Source organism: Galendromus occidentalis, unplaced genomic scaffold (assembly GCF_000255335.2).
Source record: "Galendromus occidentalis unplaced genomic scaffold, Mocc_1.1 scf7180000077266, whole genome shotgun sequence".
In the NCBI taxonomy this organism is placed as follows: domain Eukaryota; kingdom Metazoa; phylum Arthropoda; class Arachnida; order Mesostigmata; family Phytoseiidae; genus Galendromus; species Galendromus occidentalis.
Genome location: NW_003805254.1, coordinates 3,838 through 23,886, shown reverse-complemented (window position 1 = coordinate 23,886; position 20,049 = coordinate 3,838). Strand labels below are relative to the sequence as shown.

Below are 20,049 nucleotides of genomic sequence, written 5' to 3'. Positions count from 1 at the left end.
AGGGGAGGTCGGGCTGAAATGAATTGCGACGCTGGCTTGGGAGAGAGGGCTGCCATCTACGACTACCCTCGGCCCTCAGGCCCCGACTTACTCCTCCCCAGATGAATAATGATCAGCGCCCGCCGTGGAAGCACTCATCCATATCCTCCTCACTGTTTCCGCTGCTTGCATACAATAATACATAGGTAAGTTTGGGCTCAGTATGCTTGGCGTAGTCCCGAGAGCTCTCGCGACGGGGAGCAGCTGCACAGAATCAATGATTCTGTGAGATTCCCGCAATCTGATCCAAGCTTTGTTTACTATCATCATACACTTGCACATCCTCGCCAACGACTTGAGATTATCATATCATTGATGCGAGTTAGTTGCAGGCCCCTCTGATTCATTCGGTCTACTCACATTGTACCCTTTCTTAAGAATTCGACAGAGACAATAGAATGCTCTCGTTAGAATAAAACTGAAGCATAACTCTCGCCGAAGGAGGCACACATGCATCACGGGTCGAGCCCGCACCTGCGAGATTCCGTTCCCTCACTTGCTAGAGGCTTACCTGAAGACTGCTCATGACACCCGATGCTATCGAAGATAGTCTGCTGGCTACCTTCGTGGCACCATCTCGCAGGCCCTCTTTAATCTCGTATAGATTCGGCGTATGAGACGACAACGACCCTGTGGAGCTTCCCGCGTTTTGACCATCTCCGAAGTAGTCCGAGGATGAGATCGAATTCGAACCTTCGAATCGTGATAGATTCGCTCGAGTCTCGAACTGTGGACGCATTCAGGGAACGTATTCAGAGATTGACCCTCGGACTCATCCTTTTCATACAGTATCGAATACCAGTTGAGCGAGACTTCGAAAACTCACGTCATTCGAGTGATCACCACCGAAAAACTGCTCCGAACTGATTGACTTCGCGTTGGCGAATTTCTTCACAGCCTCCTCTGAAGCTACTTTGGATGTGGCCGTCATCGAGTCCATGGTCGCAGATTTAGGCAGGCGTGTTGCGATCGCCTGGTGGAGAGGAGCAGAGAATTCCCATTGGAGGCGCATCCATCAGAAGCAAAAGAAAATTAGCATCAGCGATTGAAAAAGAGCTAGCTTACAGCAGCAGATGTAGTCTTGGCACTTGCGGGCGTTGCGGCGGAATTTTTCCGTGCCGCACTTTTCTCTACGAACTCATCGAGCCAATTGTCGCCGGAGCTCTCGGTCTTCTGTCCAAGCGTCCACTCATCGCTAGCTTCCCAATCGCCTTCGGAGCGACGAACCCAGTTAGAATACTTTCGCACCATATGCGCCCGGGATGCAGCCAGCTTGACAATGATAGTCTTCATGGAGCTGCTCACCGTTCTTGTTCGTTTTCGGGAATGGTGAGTCGCAGTACTTCGGGGGGCCTCCGAAGCCGAGACTCTTCAGCGAGTTCACAATTTCGAATTCGCCGTCAGAGCTATCGAAAAATGTGGATTTCTTCTTCGAAGCCTTCTCTGGCTCTTCCTGCTGACTGATGATGGTCATGTCCGACATGGCGGAATGAGATACTCCATGACCGCTGACGAAACCCATGCCTGGAATCCGACCATCCGGCCGTACTCTCGTTAGATGCCCGTAGTCAAATCTCTAGCGTGTTGCATGGCCTTCAGGGGACTCACCTAATCGCTCCACTTGCTCTGCCCTCTTCGGATCCAGGGTGCGGAACTGTTCCTCTTTTTTCTTCTGCTGTTCCGAAAGTTCTTGATACGCGAGGCGCATGCTGGCTCTGTTCGAGATCAAGTTTGAGTGAGTATCGGATGAAATGAGTACGAAAATTAGGGGGGCGCCTTCGAAAAAGAAGATATCTACAGAATCGGATCGCTGAGGAAGCTGTCGGATCAATCGCTGGAATCCCTCCCGGAGGCATGGAGAGGGAGCTCCTGCTTCCGAGCTATTCTTCCCGTCCGGAGCGATCGAGTACTCCACAGAGAGCAGCTACCAAGTCATCGACTTTCCCTGTACCGCGGCAAGAATCCAGCTACAGCGACAGCTTGACGAATGCCCAGTGACCTTCAGCAGGTATTTTTCTCTTCCAGCGACCAATTGACTTTTCCGTCCAGACGTGCTCACGGGTAGGAGGAATATACTTAAGTCCTTCAGAGATCCCGACTCCGGAGAGCTTCATCTCCACAAGCGTCCCGTCAGAAGATTCAACAACTGGATATATCCCTCCGCGCGTCGAACACGGTGTCGTCCCTCTTGTACCTCTGCTAAAAGTCACTCGCAGTGATTCATAGGGGTGCTTGGGTAGCTCACGGGATGGAGTGAATAGTTGGCGAGACGCGTCCGTACCTCAGCCCATGAATCTGCCAGACGAGTCGCTCAACTCGTTCATTTCAAGCAAGCATGAGTAGCAGAAGTAGCGCTATCTCCCGCGCACTGAGAGACGAGCTATCCAGGGGCAGCTGCAGCGGCAGAAGAAGCGGCTTATGGTCTTCGGCCAGGTCGACCGTGAGAAGCCTTGCTCGACAAGCCAAGCACAAGTCAAAGTTCTGCGTTTTCACCGGATTGTGTTCCCAGCGAAACTCATACGTGAGCCACGCAATATATATGTATCGAAGCACCCGGGCGGCCTTTCATGTAGGTTTCTTGGAGTCCCTTTCGAATCGCTTTCATTATCCCCCTGAATCGTTCAGTGTTCAGGGTCAAGTCGCTACCACAAGGCGCTGCGTTTTTGTCGAAGGAGTGTCAGAGTTCAGCCTTGCTTTACGATATCGTACGATTCGAATTCGGGCGTGACTCTGTGGCGTCCAGATTTCAGAAAAAGTGATTCAATCCTTGTTCGGACATACGGGATGGCCGACGAGTAACTCACTGCATGGGATCATTGCCTGTCTCGATTGGAATCATCGTCATCGTTCTTTGGTATGCGTCGGATACCCGATTGAACACAGCTATAGCGAAGGGAAGAGCGAACTCCAAGTACGAGTCGAACTCTGATTCTGAGAACAGGGATTCTCTTTCGACATTTGATGACCGAGTCACGGCACCGGGAGGAATTCGGATCGAAGCTCCAAGTGAAAGAACGACAATCGGGATCAACTCACATTTGCTTCTCCTTCTGTTCTTTCGTCTGCGCGACTTGCAGTTTCTGATTGGCTTCCATTTGGGCCTTGAGTTCCTCCTGCATTTTTGCTTCTCTTTCCAGTTCATCGAAGTTTACGCTAGCTTTCTGCGCACCTAAGCCGCCAGCTTTCCTGGCTCCGAGCTGAGAGAGTCCAACCATTAGAGGGGAGGATAATCCAAGGGAAAAGAAGCGGGTACCCCTCGAACCCTCACGAAGCAAACTTACGCCACCACCGATCCTCCTTGCACCGAGAACGCCAGAGATTTTCTTGGCCCCTAATGAACTTCTGGAATTATCTGGAATGCTGCTTGACTCGGATTTGGGCTGGGTTTTTCCAAAAATATCGTCGTTGTTGTTGTTGAGGACATTGTTGCTAAAAAGAGATTCTTCGGGCGCATCCAAAACCTGTGAATAAAATCGTTCAGAAGTCAATTATTCTGCATCGAACCCGCATCGTCTTGGGTCGCTTTCAGAAGCACAGCGATGTCAATTGACCTTTGTGCTTACCTTCGGCTGCTTCGGTTCGAGAGAAGAGTGCTCTTCGAAAAAATCGAAGGACTCTTCTTTGCCATCCAGGTCGGTACGCGAAGCCGGGTCGGTTGATTCGTCAATCCATAGCTTTGTCCCGTGAGTTTTCATTGCCTGGATTGCCTGGATGGAGAGGAACGCTTTGGAGGGCAATCATGATCACGACGTGATCGCCTTCAATATCGAGCGTCGGAACGGGAGGACGTAGCCAGGGATGCCTACCGAGTTATGCAGTTTCTCTCTATACAAAGCCGCGGCCCTGCTGTTATATTTCTGCTGAGCATCGATTTGGTGACCACTGATCCCATGTTGAGCAAAATACGATGATGCAGCCGCGTTGCCTCCGAGTTGCATCGAGCGCAGCTGGACCTTCGTTCGGAGGAAATGCTTTAGAACGAATCAAATAGAACGCGATTCTGGACTATCTCAGATGTAAGCGATGGGGATCAACGCCGATGAAGGATGCCCGATTCGGCTTACCCAGGAGTAGGTTGTGTCTAAGTTGGTAGATCTCACAAAACTGAGGTGAACTCCGAGGCCGCGATGAACTGCTGAACAGTCGATGCAGATGAAAACTCCGTAGGTCACCGAGCTCCACGTAGGATTTTTCGCGCCGCAGTCGAAGCATTGCTGGACGAGAAGAGAAACTTCTTGGTTAGAAGAGCCTGTCTTCGATCGAATAGAAGTCAGCGAGAAACGGATCTGTCGGAGCTTGTGATGATGTTCGAAGCTCGCACCGAGTTCCAAACAGCCTGATACGGGTTGTCTCGAAAAACTTCCCGGGCGCACCGCAAGACATCAGAGACAAAGCGTCGACAGTCACGGATGGGCAGGATGGAGGTATCCGAAAAGTTTTGGACTCATAATCGGAAACATGACTCTCGTCGCGATCGCAGACTATGCATCGGGATGGAATAAGCGTTCCGTTCGATTGATGTCGGGTATTTCCGCAACTGAAGTCGAATAAAGTATCTCCGGATATAAATGACCCTGGAGCACATGGCGTATCGAATAGACGAAATAATCAAAATTTCGGTTTCGGAGAGCCGGAAAATGTGAAGAGCGTGAGACTATCGCGGGAGGTGTTCGGTCAAACAGCTGTCCATCGAGCTTGTGGTATGTGAGGTTTTGAAGCGGGGATTACCCCCGTGGAGCAAGATTTTTTCCACGTCGTGAGCTCACCTTATTCGTCGGAATACTCCGCAAACGCTTGAATACCGCTGTGATGTCATTTTTACTCGGATTCCCCGCCATGCTGAACCTCCGAAGGGCTACAACTAGTTTCGATGGAAGGCTGACGTTGCCCTATGTATGAGAAGACATCCCTAGCCAGTGTCTCTGTCGTTCCCTAGATGCTGTCCCTAGATCCGTCCCCAGATGTGCTTAGCAGCGTAACTATTCCCTTCCCGAAACTCAATGATGATCGAATTAGAGATCATGACACTCATGGGGAGGGGCTCGGAATTTCGAATTTGTCAAATTTCGACTCCCGAGTCCGGAGTCATCTGAGAGAGGAACCCATTCTCAAGACGAGCTAAATGCTGAGCTGCTCCAGGGTCAAGAGTTAAGAGCCGAACCAGCTCCAAAACGCTCGAAATTCGAATTGATATCTGTATCTTCTCTCGTTACTCGGTACCTGTCGATAGCTGCACTCTCGGAAAACACAATAGAGCGAGAAGCAATCAGGAGCGGAATGAATGTCCGACAAGAATGGCCGGCTCCTCATTCTCATCCCACAAAGATTTACGATTGATCACGACGTTCACAGGCGAGGAAAGACGAAACCCAACATATCTCACGGCTCAGACGGGCATTGAGACAGAGACGGTTCCTGTCCGAAGTCGCCTCATTCCCCCGCAGTGGTTCGTGCACCACTCGAAGGAATACTTCCCAGAGTTTATTGGCCGCAGTACATACGCGGCTTAAATGCTTTATGCATTAGTAAGCGGATGTTCATGATTCCTCGTTCAGAGGTTTTTTTTTGTGAATCAGCAGGTATCGGGATGGCAACAGGAATCGATCGGACTAGGCGAAAGAAGAGATTGAAGATTCGCCGAACGGTACCCGAGACTACGCTGGAGCCGAGGAGGGGTTTGAGCGGGGTCTCCCGTAGTCAAGCATCTTCGGCCATACCCCTGTTCGAATAGCCCACGCGATCCCAGATGAGGCCTTTGCGAGACCTGTTGTATCTTGTGACCGTTTTGAGGCCAGGAGTAATGATATCAGAAAATTCTTATTGGTACCTCTGGGTGCGTATGGAAGCAAGAGAAGTCACCCTTGCTCGTCGTGAACGCATTTTAAATGGTATCACATGCATGACATTGCTCTGAAGTCACCTTGAGGAAATTCCGACTGAGTAACAATAGACTCCAAGCTGGATGTATCATAATTCGTTCCGTGTGCGAGATCGCGATCAAAGAAGGTTCCTTTCGCCCCATCTCACCTCACACAGAACCCCGATTCACCTCTCAGAACTTGCGGACTCATCAGTCAGAGGAGAACATGCCGTTATAATTATCGCAAACAGAGCGCGTATCTGTCGAGGAATAGCCGTTCTCGCATCATCGCTGAGTTAGTGCGAACCCTCAATGCGTATCGTCTTCTAGAAGATTCAACGCGAGGCAAGCGTCTCGATGGGTCTCATAGACTTCGCTGTTCACTGATCTGACTCAGGTCTTGGAAGGAATGCGGCCCTCCAATCTGTATCAGCGATTCAGCAGTAGCCGACAATGAAAACATTCTAGATTCTTGAGAGGAACCGTGTCGAGCCGCATCCGCCCCAATGCATCGGCCGAATATGAACCGGAATGTCCCCCAGCCGGCTAGCCTTATCGACGCCGGGAGGCTTTTGCCCGAGCATTCTATGTGTGAAAGTTCTATGGCGCAGAAGGGCGATCTCGCGAACGGATCATTCGCGCACAACGAGGCGGAGGTTGTTGGAGTTGAGTGCGTTGCTGTCGACGATTTCGAATGCCAGTCTTGGCAGCGAAGTGAACTTGCTGTCAATTTCCGAATTGCACAGTCAAGTGAGCTAGCGTCGGCGTCGGGTATCGCTCGTGCATCTCCCACTCCGGAGATCGCCGTTTATATCTATCAATCAAAGGAGAGAATTTATTCGTACCTATATTCATCACCAGCCTGGGAAAGATTTTCCGGTTAAAAGTAGTGTGACACCTAGATATTTTAATCGGTTCACGAAACATAGCGAGTGCAAGCCGATGTGTAGAAGATCGTCGGCGGACAGGTTTCCTCCTCTCCTGAACTTGACGGCTTCCGTCGTTCCCTCGTTGATCGTAGGTCCGAGATGCTCTGACGCTGTTCGAAGTCTGTGTAATGCCTGTAATGTAATTGTACGTGAAATCGGCTTCTTCCATGGAGGACAACGTCGTCGGCATACATGATCGATCGCACCCAACTTCCCTTACCCTGGATCCTCGCCGGTAGGTCCGTCAGGAGTACGGAGAATAGCAACGGTGATAAGGAGTCCCCTCGTGGATAGCCCGATGTCTGTAGAAAAGGGGGGAGCTCAGATATCCCGTCGTCGATCGTAATCGGGTTGGGTTGAAGGATGGACGAGAGCAGCCGCAGGATCTTAGGTGGGACTCCAACGTCCGCTAGAATCTGGAGAACCTTGTCCCTGGGTGCTGAGTCGAACGCAGCTTCATAATCCACGAATACCGCATATAGGAACGATTTCGGTTGTGCGAGAGTTTTGTCAATATCTTCCATGAGAATCTGACATGCAGTCGATGTCGAGTGTCCGTCACGAAAAGCGTGTTGCTCTTATGGGATCACATCGAGGTTCTCAAGGAAAGATGATAGGCGTCTGGTGAGCAGGCTCGCGAGATGTTTGTAGCAGATGTTTTTCTTGGCGATTCCCCGCCAGGAGTCGGGTCTCGATGGGTCACCCTTTCCCTTGGGAATGATTGGAAGTAGGGCCTCCCGCCAGTCCAAGGGCACCTGTCCATCTGCGAGACATTGATTGAAGAGAGCCCTCCCGCACGGCGCGAGGAATGCTGCGTCTCTCAGGTGCTTGTTTCGCAAGCCGTCCGGGCCGGGGGCCTTTCTGGAGCGAGATGTCGTAGAGATGATGCGACTTCCTCTAGTGTGAAATCGCTCTCGAGAAACTCTGCTTCGCCTGTCGACCTTATGGTCAAGCGCTGTGGCACAGCTCGGACTTACTCGCGGCACGAGTCAGTGGAGGCTAGGATGGCTCTGAAGTAATTCATCAGTTGCTCCTTCGCTACCGGGCAGGCGCGAGTATATGGTCTAGGAATCCACTTGTACGGCAAGCGTTCGGCAAGTTCGATCAGCGCTCTCTCTCTCTTCCAGATGACGTAGCCTTTGTGTTCTGTAGGTCTTCCTGCACAAGGTCTTGAAGTAGACTGCGAGCGGTTTGAGCATGAGGTATCTCCCGGCAAGCGTCAAGCGCTTTGACCTCTCCGCACGGTTTGGCAGATGGAATCAAACCAGGGTTGTCCTGTTCTTGTCGGCCTCTTGGTGATGCTTGCTCGAAAAATATCCGTCAACTGTCTGGAGAAGTCCTCGATGTCTATACGTTCGGGAACGGGAAGAACGGCGTGTGACAGATCAAGGAGGATGGTGATACCGACTGTCTTCACGGTCATGGATTTCCACAGGTCCTGAAAAGGAAAAAGAGCGATGCATACACCGGGGTTCTATTCAAAAAATCGGGAGTTTCCACTCCGTGCCGCGGCGGACCGTGTCGAAAAGCCGCTCGGAGCGATGGCTCGAAACTTCCAAATGTTTTGAAAAAAAGGACAACGTCGCCCCTCGTCGAGTCTTCCTCAAAAAAAAACCCTGTCGTTTTGATGCGAAACCCCGGAGGGCTGCCCCTCGAAGTCCTAAGAAAAGTGCTGCCCCCGCTTCCCTCCCGCCCCCATCGCCATATACCGTTGTTATCGCACATTGTTGCTAGTCTACTTCGTTCCGTTTATGCAGCCCCGCTCGCAAATAATCCTCGGGGAAAATACTGTCCTTCAGTCCGACACGCTCCGCAGTCTCGTGCCACAGATCCTCGAAATCTGCCTCTTCTTCGCAGATTTCTCCATCACTGTGATCTCCAGGCCTGATGAAGCCACTGTGACACCAACATCGGATGATTGTTGGCCCAGATATCTCAGTCCAGGCTGATGCAATCATGAACATGGCCTGCTTCACGTCAATTTTACACTCCTTGTCGATATCCAAGTCGTTGAGGATTATGCGGGGCAAAGTCGTTCGGTAACGAGTCTTTAGAGCTCGTATGATCCCGAGATCGAGTGGTTGAAAGATCGATGTGCAATTAGGTGGGAAGTATTCTACTCGGACATTGGAGAGGCGCGGAACAGCGTTATGAGCCGAACAATTATCGACAAGAAGAAGGATCCGTCGGTCTTCCCGCTTCATGTCCCGGTCGAGTGCTACCAACCATTCACTGAAGAGCGTCCGAGTCATCCATGCCTTTTTATTGCCACGGTACTGGCAGGGTAAAGATCGTACATTCTTCAAACAACGCGGTCTTTCTGACCGCCCGATGACGAGAGGCCTTCTCTTGTCCGTGCCGCTCGCGTTGCAAGTTGCAACATAACAGCACCGTCAATCTTGCTTTAGACTCCTTGCCTCCCGCGCAAGATTCCCCCTTGACAACTAAGGATCGCTCCGTTAACAACTGGAAGAACAAGCCCGTCTCGTCGGCGTTGTACACATCATTGAGGTCGTAGTCGGCAATAATGTCCTTTATCTGGTTCTCTCGCCATTCTCTCGCTGTCTCCGTCGGAGCAGCGGCAGATTCTCCGCAGATGACTTTGCTGCGGATTCCGTAGCGTTCGCGGGAGCGGAATAACCAGCCCTCACTCGCTCGGAAATCGTCATGGCCTAATGCTCGAGCAAACTCCAGTGATTTCTGCCGGAGCAGAGGACCTGAGACCGGTAGATCCCTCGATCGCACCTCCCTCAACCAGATGTAGGTCGCTCCGTCGATATCTTCATGCTTCGCAGTTCTCAATCGCTTGCGGAACGGATCAAAGCACAAGTTCTGAGCCGGATCCTCGATTTTCTCTTCATCTCTGATGAAAGTCGAAAGCGTGGGTTTGCTAATTTGGAACTCGGCAGCGATTCCGATTTTTTTCCTCCCAGCTTTCACTTGAGCTACCACCCTCTTCTTGGAGTCCAGAGAATATTGTTGTCTCTTCCGCTTCGACTGTTGCTCCATGCTCCTTCGAACCGACACATCCAAATCCTTTCCCACAAGCAGGCGAGACTTGATGAATCGATCACCGACAATTGCGAAGCCGTAATTCCGTATGCAGAACCATCCGCGATTACACCACAATTAACGATCTTAACGTGAGACGAGTGCGCTTCGAACGCGAGGAGAGCGAACGTCTCTTTTGCCGCTCCCTGTGGAGTGAATGTTCGCAAAGAGCGACGCGCACATGACACGCTCTCGGCAGGAGAAATTCGTTGTATCGAGTGAATTCGCGGGTAAAACCAGTCATTTCTCGTTCGTTATACTGAAAATTCGTTGTAAAGGGGTCCGTTGTAGTGAGAGAAATTTAACCGTGTTTCTATGGCGGGCCAACCAAAATATTTTTTTCCGTTCGTTATAATGAAAATTCGTTCTAACGGTGTTCGTTGTAACGAGATTCTACTGTATACCTTCAAGCAGGACGGGGAAAGGTTTCGTAGCGTACACGGCGAAATTTCGGATAGCCTGCTGCCAGCGACTCGGAGGCAGCTCGATCTCCTGCAGGGCGCAGCAATGCTTCATGCGGACGCTTATGAAGTTATGAATAGGGCCTGGATTTTCAGGTACAAAAAAACCCGAGAAAAGGCAGGCAAAAAGGCGCCGAAACTCGACGAAAAAGGCACTATAAAGGAGAAGGAAGGCAACGAAAATCTTCGGGGAAAATCAATGATTATGAATGCCCACGTTTAATTAAATAAAAATAAATTATGCCCAAATTTAAATGATGAATCATTATTTCAAGTTAAAGCCGAGGGAAAAATTCTTGCGGGACAAATATCACTTCCAGCCCTCCCCTAATCCTAATCCATCACTGGCCGATATGAGGAGTCTTCTCGCTGCGCGGTCGAGTATGTTCGAAGAAGATACCAGCCTCTCGAACAATTTCCTTTCTGAATGAACCGAATGTGAATGAGACATATTGTGTGATTATTTGAGTCATTCCTGCGTCGGGGGAAAACGGCCTCCCGGTGCGAAGGCTGCTTATAGGAGTCCCAATGTGCTCTCTTGGGGAACATGCCGAACGCGGAAGCTCGAACAAGACGTCCTGTGGGCTCTCAGCGACATTTACTCAGCGATACGCATTGTTTATGGGGCGGGAGCGAGTACTGGGCTCTCAGAGTAATTATTCCTTCTGCGGGTCTCACTCTTCGAAGAGTCTCTCAACAATTCCACAACCAAAGAGCTTTAGTTCTCGAATATATGCGTGTACGTGCGATGACCCGGAACTCGCGTCCTAGGACGATGCTCGGATTTTCTTCTAAAGAAAAGAGGAAGGGTCCTCCGGGAGGAGCAGAAACAGACTCGACAAAATTCGATAGCGATCTCGTTGCGACTTTCTGTCCATGAATCTCTATCTCTACTTGGAACTCGAACTGATGCAGTTGGCCCAGACAGGGGCGTAGCTAGGCATGATGGCGCCCGGGGCAAAAGTCGCCTCTCCCCGGAGCACAATCCCGATCGGCGCCCGGGCGCCCCTCTTCACGAATTTCGACGCCTGAAAGTACTGTTTTCTGGTTATCAAACCCCGGAATGGCGCCCCTCTTCACGAATTTCGACATCTGAAAATGCTGTTTTTTTGGTTATCAAACCCCGAAATGGCGCCCCCAAATCGGTGGCGCCCGGGGCGGACCGCCCCCGCCCCCCCTCCTAGCTACGCCACACGCCACTGGGCCCAGAGATGGTGCACATTTGAGCTACGCAGCGCGCGCGCGTAACACGCTCCGGTCACAATTTCTTCCGGGATTCCCACAAGCGCGGTGGAAGACGGGGACTTGACCAAGCTGATCGCTATCATGTCTAGCCTTCCAAATCGCGATAGATTCCGGAATCCGGTAATTGAGGACTCTTTTCCACATTCCCATGAAGAAATATCGGCCGGCCCTGGGGATAAACCCAGGACCTCCCAGACAATCGCGACGTCCACTGGGAGACACTGCGCGGAGCCCTTGGGCCATCGGCGTTGAGGTCTTCACAGTTGTGGTGTTCGTCGGTAAAGAAGAAGTTCTATCCTCCTCCTCTCCCCGTCAGAGTATTTAAGGAAGTCGCGGTCGATGAATAAACAGTTCGTGTCGTTGGATTTTGCTGAGTTGTGTGAAGCTTTCAACGTGATCCACCTTCGTTGTGCGCCGCGGATGCCTCAGAGCAATGGGCAAGCGGAACGGGTGGTTCATACCCTGAAAGACTCGTTGGGCAGTCTGGATTCGGAGGGCCTCGATCAAGCGGTTACGGCATATAAGCGAACGCCTTGTCCAACGCTTGATGGTAAAACACCCGCTGAGGTGTTCCTGGGACGGAAAATCCGTAGCCAGCTGTCGGTATTTCGTTCCGGTGGATCAAGTCTTCCGCGAGCCAGTGAGGTTTTTAAGCGGCAGTTCGATGCCCATCACGGAGCGATGCCTCGTAATTTTACGTCGGGGGAGGAAGTTGTAATCGAGCGTCATGATGGACGTAGGATTCCGGCGGTCTTCTTGCAGTGCACCGGTAATGCTATGGCACGCGTTAAAGCCGAAGGTTCGGTTCGAGTACGGCATCTGAATCAGATTTGGAAGCATTCATTAAAAATGCCTCTAAACTATGTGACAGCCCATGCTGTGTGTCGAAGGATTCATTTTCCGTAAAGATCGACAAACGGATTCGAGAACAACTTGGCGCTGCGTAGTCAAAACTTGTAAGGCTCGGATAGCTACGGAGAATGAGTCGCACGGAGTGAGTTTTGAATCGAGAGCTCGATGGATTTCGTCGACAATTCTCCAAATTTCGCTATCCGCCGAGCCTCAGGAGCTCAATTCGGAATTTCCGCTGCAGATCCCGCCGGAGCATACTCATAGTTCAGATCCAGTCGACGTCAAGATACGGGACAAGTTGGGCCGACTCAGGGAGTCCGCCACGCAAGGACCGACAGCGAAATCGACTGCCCTCGTAGCGGAGGTGGTCGGCGATATCAGTTCCAATGCGGTTCCCGGGAGGCTACCGAAGGCCGATCTCTTACGGCGACGACTTGCGAGCGCCCGCAAGCGAGCGGCCCCGGCACTGCCTGCGAATCCATCGCATCGGAGCGATCTGATCATCCCAGATTTCTTGAAGGTATGCGAGTAGAGCAGGCATCTCGTGACCTGCGGTATCAGCTCAAATATCACGGGCTGAGGTGTTCCATGCAGGGAGTAGGGCCTCTCTGATAGCGTCCTTCTGGCTCTGAACTTTAATTCTCTCCGTACTTCAGACTACGACGAAAAAGAATCGTTCCTACTCCACGATTCCGGCGAGGGAACGACGGATAGGATCCTAATATTCGTGACGCCAGCGAATCTTAATATCCTAAGAGAGAGTGACGAGTGGTTCCTCGACGGAACCTTCAAAGTTTGTCCCTCGATCTTCCATCACATGTATAGCATTCTTGCAAAGTTGCCAGATGGCATAGCGGTTCCACTGGTATATTCGCTTCTGCCATCGAAGAGCTCAGTGACATACCGACGATTCCTCAGCATTGTCGCTGACCCCCTCGACGGTTATCAGCCGCGGCTGCTCCACGTAGATTTTGAAATGGCCATGGTTCGCGAGCTCGAATTCTTCTTCCCGGTAGCTGATATCTTAGGTTGTAACTTTCATTTTAACCAATGCATCTGGCGTCATATCCAGGCAGACAGCGCCCTGCGCAACAAATACATGGATGACGAAGACTTCGCACTAGATGTTCGAATGTTCGCGGCCCTCGCTTTTGTTCCGACGGATGATGCGCTTTCGGCTTTCGCTTCGCTCCTAGAATCAAACTTCGTTTGGGAGAATAATTACATCCTAACCGACTTCATAAACTACTTCGAGGCGACCTGGGTCGGCCGTCCTCGGAACCCGGCGATCATGAAGCTCGAATGGTGGAATGTCCATGAATTAACGCTCTCAGGTATCGGTCGAACAAACAATGAAATCGCGGGTTGGCATTCGGCATTTGCCGGCAGGCTCGGAGCAGAGGCGCGCACAGGGGGGGGCCAAGGGGGCCATGGCCCCTCCCAAAATTCTTTGGTCGTACTGCTGAAGTATGGACCCTGACACGGCGCGTCATCATTTCGGCCGTTTCCTCCTCCAGAACTTGAGTTGGCCCCCCCAAAAAAAAATCCTGTGCGCGCCCCTGGCTCGGAGCAAATAATCCCACCGTTTTCAAACTCATTGATCAGCTCAAGATAGAGTAGGGCTTGACCGAATTCCAAGTCGCGAATAGTTCCGCACAGGGGCACGGTGTTCCATCCAAACGGAAATATCGAGATAGACAGCGCAGATTGTTCGAAATTGTGTCGTCGTATTGTAGTTCTAACGTTCTGTACTTTCTGCGGGCTATAGCCAACAACATTTCATTCTGATAGAGAGTTGAGATGAGATGGACCTATATTAAAATCACACGACGTGAATAAATTGCATTGTGGGGTCGAGACGACAATCTATTATAGTTACAATCCATATTGCAGCGAGCAGACTCAATCAAGGAGCGTCCCTTTGCACCGCGATCAGGATATCGCTTTCGCATCCAACGCTCCTCTTCGGAGCCTCTGTGCTCTAATGAGGGCTGCGCTCGAGCCCGCGTTGCCTTTAGACTGAGTTCGCGCTCAAATTCCCTTGCGCTCAGATTCACGCTGCGCTTAAATTAACCTTGCGCTCAAAGTTTCGCTGCGCTCTACCTTACGCCGCGCTCAAACTGACGCCGCGCTCAAATTCGCGCAGCGCCCAAATGTACCTGCGCTCAAATGTTCGGTCACCAGCTTCCGATCCTCGGGGTAGCGCGCGGGGCGCGCAGGAAAGCCTCCACATTCTGATTCGAGCGCAGCATTTCCATTTCCACAGTTTGGCGATAGAACCTTGAAGTCGATCCAGATATGCCACCATCGTCTAGAAAATCAAGGCAGTGAATGTGTGGACAGGATATGGGGGAAAATGTCGAATGTCGACTTGCGGAATTCGGAGTCATTGTCTGGAGCGTGAACGTTTCTCGAAAAATCAGTTTTAGACCGAATCAAAATTCATAACCTCGAGAATTGCATCACTTTCAGCCAGCGTGAAGTCGTTCGCCGACATACACTTCGTGGCTTCTTGGTCATAGTTCAATGCCGGGACTGCGTCATGAGGAATTTCCATCTCGTTGGGCTTCAAAAAAGAGACCCTCAAACTCGGGCGACGCTCGAGGATTTCCCCGAGTGGGTTTTCCAGCCGCAGGAGTCGTTGAACCATCGTCAATGTACTGTTCCATCTTTGGAGGGAAATGGTCTGTTTGGGCAATGGCTAGAGAGCGAAATCAATCGCGAGGAACAAAAACGGACTAGGCAGTTTTGAGAAGTCTTGCTAAGACTCTCTCTTCGTGAATTCAACCCTGATCTCGCTGACCATCCACTTCGAACGAGTAGCCGGCGAATAGCCCGGACTTTTTTATCGCGTTCCGGGCGTGTCATACGCCTCCATGATCGCCTGAGTTTCGAATCCTGGGCTCTGTTCCCGCGTTGGAATGAATATTGTTACTGAGAAGCCCCACCGATCAAATTTGATTATGAGTCGCGATGGAACTGTCAGGTCAGTACACAGAATGTGCGATTTGAGTTCACCTGGAATTCAGTAGCAGCGATCTCAGTCTCCCCTGGAGTCACCAGGTCACAAGGTGAGTAAACTCTTCTTCGGTTGTGGCTCCGGGTGGCTGCTCCTCCTCCTTCATTTCGTCCAGAGCCGTCTTACGGGGGTGATCGGTTCCGCGTTCAAGCGCTTGCCTCTGAACGTGGCAATCACTGCTAGGTGCAAGGCATGCGCATAACACGCTCGGTGAAAGAGATGCCTTCCTTCCTTCAGTCAGCCCTGCGAGAAAATCTTACTAGCGCCGTCCGTGACGAGAATCGCTCGACTAAGATCTTTTCTTGAATGCCCTGCAGAAGAAGTCCCAGATTCTATTGGAGAGCATCCTTGATAATCCCGCAGGACATTCTTGGCGTCGCCAATGTCAAAAAGTCTTCCCATCGATTCGATGCTCAATGATTGCAAGCACGGTATCGCCGAACTGCAGTGCACCGTCACCCCAAGCATAGGCTCAGTTTCGTCGTCAGACTCCACCTCCGCGCTCAGCGTGAAAACGCAACCCCCGGCCTTGAGTTGTGCGATTTCGGACATCAGCGGACCGTTCGCACGGCTGAACTCACGGTCCAAGGAGTCCTTCGCTATTTTGGGATTGATCCCAATCCCATGCGCCAGAGAGCTAGTCGGAAGCCTGGGCTACCGAGTTTATGGGCTGGTATATTTGATTGGGCTATCCATAAGCCGCAGAGTAGGTCGCGGAAGTCCTTGTCGTCACCACTTTGTCTCTTCGCGGAGGCAACCCTATTATCGGAGAGCTCGCCACCGCTCTCGATGAGAGTGCTAACGCTTGCAGCCGTATTCGCGCTCGAAGTATCTCTCTTCGCGGCAGAGGTGCTCAATCGACGGTTCGGGTCCGAGGAACATCTAGAGAGCATATGCTCAGTTTCTAGGTGTCGTCTGAACGTCTTGTAATTCTGCCTGTTCGAGACGAATCCCGACTGGTCAGGACATAGCAGACAACGGACCGCGTTCCGATCTTGCCTGCGGGGGCCTTATTCCCAGATTGGGTCTCCTGGGAGAAGACAGTAGACACAAGATCAGGCTGAAAATTCAGTTCTATACTCTTTCTCTCCAGAACATTTCTATGAGGGATCCGGGAATCGACGGTGAGAGCCCACTCTCCGACAATCCTACTCAATCTTCGGGGGGTCTTCATGGTATGTGTGGTATGCGGGATAGATCAAGACAATCGGAAACGAATCGGTAGGCACTGTTCGGTCTCACAGGTACCGGGAGGAGTTGTAAGGCGGATGAACTTGAGACTTGCCTTCCCCACTCTCCCGTGACCTCGCTGCGTGACGCTTCCAGGAAGAAATCTGCGAATCAAGTTCTGTATCAATCCGCAAGGGAGGTTGAAAGCGGGCGGCGCCATTCATCGTCAGAAGCATCATATCTCTCAGACAAAGCGTCGCATGTCGCATGTGATGTGAACATACATATGTGTTCTCAGCACCTGCATGTTGGCGGCCAAGACAAGGCGCGAAGAATCATAAACAGCTTGCGACGCGTCGTTCAAGAAGGTTCCAGAGTACAGCTCCTCACTACGAACTTTCCGGTGGATAAGCGAATACGGCTCATCTGAGCTGGATATCAATGATTGCGGTGCCGAACTATGATTCATCATTGGCTACTAAGGGGCGAAGCGACCGAAAAATCAAATACCGTAAATCTTCTTATAGAAGCCCGGGCTTCTATTTTTTTCGAGAGCCTTCTCTGGGGGGCTTGTATTAGAGAGGGGCTTCTATAAGAGAGGGGCTTATACTGACTCGAACCCCGGAACCCTGACAGTTGAAGAGTGGAGAACTACCGAAGTTCGACTCGCACTTTTATTCTCACATACTTGAAGTTACTCCGGTGCTCTCTCGGCTCTCCACCGTGAGGGGGAAGTCTCCCGGGACACCAGAAGATCCCGTACGATCACCCGGAAGGGGGCTACTATTGGAGAGATGGGCTTCTATTTTGGAGATGGGCTCCTATATTTTCGAACCTCGCCGGAGGGGGGCTTCTATTGGAGAGGGGCTACTATTTGAGACTGGGCTTCTATTAGAAGATCTACGGTAAAACGTATCTTGTATCAGACCGACGATCTCTCGATCTGTTCTGATGACGCGGCTCCGAACTTTGATGACCGTCGATTGAGACCTCCTTCGTGACTACGGTGGGTACTGTCTCGAACCTTGTACAGAATACGATCCGAAGCATCGGAGGCAGAGGCCAATGCTATCATGAATATTCCTGAAATTTTCCCGTGCTCCGAAATCGTCAATGTGGGGCCTCTATTGATCCGTGACCTACGATCGAGGAAGACCGATCAAGGGCGACACCTAAGCGCTCCGTGACAGTCGCGGAGACCCACAGGACCACGCTCAAAGCACGAAACTGATCCGGCACGAGGAAGGCAGCAAGCGTCGTGGTGCTTTTTGGTGCTTCTTTCTCGATTGAGCGAGTACGAAAGCGAAGGAGAATTAACGCCGTGCTTCGGTAGATGCGTGCTCCCATGGGAGACACGGTTCGTCGCGGAGTGAAAGAAAACGCGCAAGCCGATTAAGGGTTATCGCCATGGTCACTCCGGTCGGACTGGATTGGCTGCATCCGAGGGACATCATTAGGTTTCTGCGGTTGGGAGACAGATAATTTCCGGACTTCTCATCGATCCCGATTCCTTTGAGGCTCCTTTGAGGACTGTGTGAGTGTAGCATCACCTCAGTTCCCCGGCCCTCGAGATGTGAATTCTTTGAATTCATTCATATGCGGGCTCTGTTGGCAGTTGGGCAGGCCTCCTGGTAGTGTCCGGACCCCTCATCTCGAAGCCCATTCTGGGAATGATTCTCCTGAGGCCCTGCCTCTTTCGGAGGCTCGGCGGTTCTGAATCCGATGGCAATTGTTTTTCGCTTCTGAGGATTCGTCGACTTGATTCTCCCGGGGACCCTATGACTAGGTATTTTATCGCCAATTGGTCGTGGCATGGCATCTTCGGACGACAAGTCACGGGTTCACGGGCCGTCACGGATTGTGACGGTCCGCTAGGGCGCGCAAGACCCGTCAATCTCGAAATTCTCAATGAATCGCCCATGATTGGTCCAAGGTTCAGATACTGAGAATCTCTGGGAACACTTGACTCAAACACAGCTCGAAAAATTCGATAAGCTGAAAGCGAGCTATCGGAAAGTCGCCCTTGGTGTTCATCGCTCATCCAGAAACCGGCTTGTTTACCTGCTCACGGAGACACCGCTGTTCTCGGAGACCCTACAGAAACAGTACCGTCTGCCAATAACGGCCGCCTACCAGACGCACCTCAATACCTGGCAGGAGAAGATGTCGGACATCAACGCAGATTTCCTGAACCGCCCCGCCATGACAAAAGACACGTGGAAGCAGCCTGGATTGAAAAACCGCCACCGATGGACCCGAGGAGCAGTACATGGCTTTCACTACCAGATCTGCCATAGACCCAACGCTCACACGCCTGACGAAAACTGCCGCTGCAAGCTCTGTGGAGGGGAGTGCTCGGAATATCACTTCTACAGTTGCGAACGTCAGAAAGATCTCAAATGGAATGACGAGTGATAAAAAAATATGTACATATACTAAATCCTATACACCATTTAAATGGTAAATAAAAGCTTGTTTGGGATACTGAGAATCGCCGAGATTCGCGTCTCGAATCTCGAATGCGCGCGCATCCTTCGCCGTTAGATACCAGAAGCCATCTTGAATTTCAAATCGCGCCACTTGCCTTTTCGTCCGTCTTTCGGAATCACGTGCACGTGCGAACGTGGTTCTTCATAAATGTGAGTTTTTCCTACAATTAAGGCTGGAAATTGATGCAGCGATCAGTGGAGGCTCTGATCTGCTAGAGAAATCGAGATAATTTCGAGTTTTTAGCGAGGATCTACAAGCATCCCTGTTGGAGCGAAATCAGTAGGGCTATGGGGGCTGCTATCTTGGGTTTGGATTCGGCCACGTCGCCACAAATTTTAGCCCAAATCAAATTTTGGGTGGTCAAAATTTCTTGAGGCTTTTTTCCACTCCGAGAGGCTGCATCCGCGCGGGAAACATACGAGAACGGTATCCGTGGCTAAATCCCGGGGAAAACTACGAGAACTCAGGAACCTCTCAGATGAGTAATCATCAGGTGGATCTCTCATAGAATCTCTCAGAGCAATCTCTATGTTATACTCGCCGCTCCAAGAGATGGGGTCCCCTCGTCAGCCGCCGCTGAAGGAGAGCTCCCCTCGACAGTCGCCGCTCCAAGAGATGGGGTCCCCTCGTCAGTCGCCGCTCAAGAAGAGCTCCCCTCGACAGTCGCCGCTCCAAGAGATGGGGTCCCCTCGTCAGTCGCCGCGCAAGAAGAGCTCCCCTCGACAGTCGCCGCTCCAAGAGATGGGGCCCCCTCGACAGTCGCCGCTCAGGGAGAAGTGGTCGGGTTCAGGGTCGCCGCTCAGGGAGAAACAGTCCGGTCGACGCCGACGGTCGCCGCTCAGGGAGAAACAGTCCGGTCGACAGTCGCCGCCCGAGAAGCAAGCCCCTCGTTGAGAGACCTCGAAGCCAGGATAATCTTGAACATGGCTTCAA

General features: G+C 51.5%; 1 protein-coding gene and 1 pseudogene across 1 annotated transcript; both read right to left on the bottom strand.

Annotated features, from left to right (window-relative positions):
• Positions 1-128: 128 nt before the first annotated feature.
• ArfGAP3 (ADP-ribosylation factor GTPase activating protein 3) lies at positions 129-4,925 on the bottom strand. The gene is made up of 13 exons (XM_003742046.1): positions 4,806-4,925; positions 4,104-4,253; positions 3,846-3,992; positions 3,603-3,746; positions 3,321-3,500; positions 3,076-3,236; positions 1,648-1,754; positions 1,345-1,563; positions 1,105-1,250; positions 866-1,012; positions 551-766; positions 400-411; positions 129-161 (listed from the first exon to the last, which is right to left on the bottom strand). The coding sequence occupies exons 1-13, from the start codon at positions 4,875-4,877 to the stop codon at positions 150-152; spliced, it is 1,713 nt and encodes a 570-aa protein (XP_003742094.1). The 5' UTR covers positions 4,878-4,925; the 3' UTR covers positions 129-149.
• A 3,633-nt stretch (positions 4,926-8,558) lies between these two features.
• On the bottom strand, positions 8,559-9,837 carry LOC100901583 (tigger transposable element-derived protein 6-like; annotated as a pseudogene).
• Between the last annotated feature and the right edge of the window lie 10,212 nt (positions 9,838-20,049).

Excerpts from the sequence above, each read along its gene's own strand:
- ArfGAP3 (XM_003742046.1), bottom strand. The coding sequence starts at position 4,877 with ATGGCGGGGAATCCGAGTAAAAATGACATCACAGCGGTATTCAAGCGT. Across the intron at positions 3,993-4,103 it reads TAGACACAACCTACTCCTGG|GTCCAGCTGCGCTCGATGCA; the intron begins GTAAGCCGAATC and ends CTCCGAACGAAG. Across the intron at positions 3,747-3,845 it reads GAGAGAAACTGCATAACTCG|GCAATCCAGGCAATGAAAAC; the intron begins GTAGGCATCCCT and ends CTCTCCATCCAG.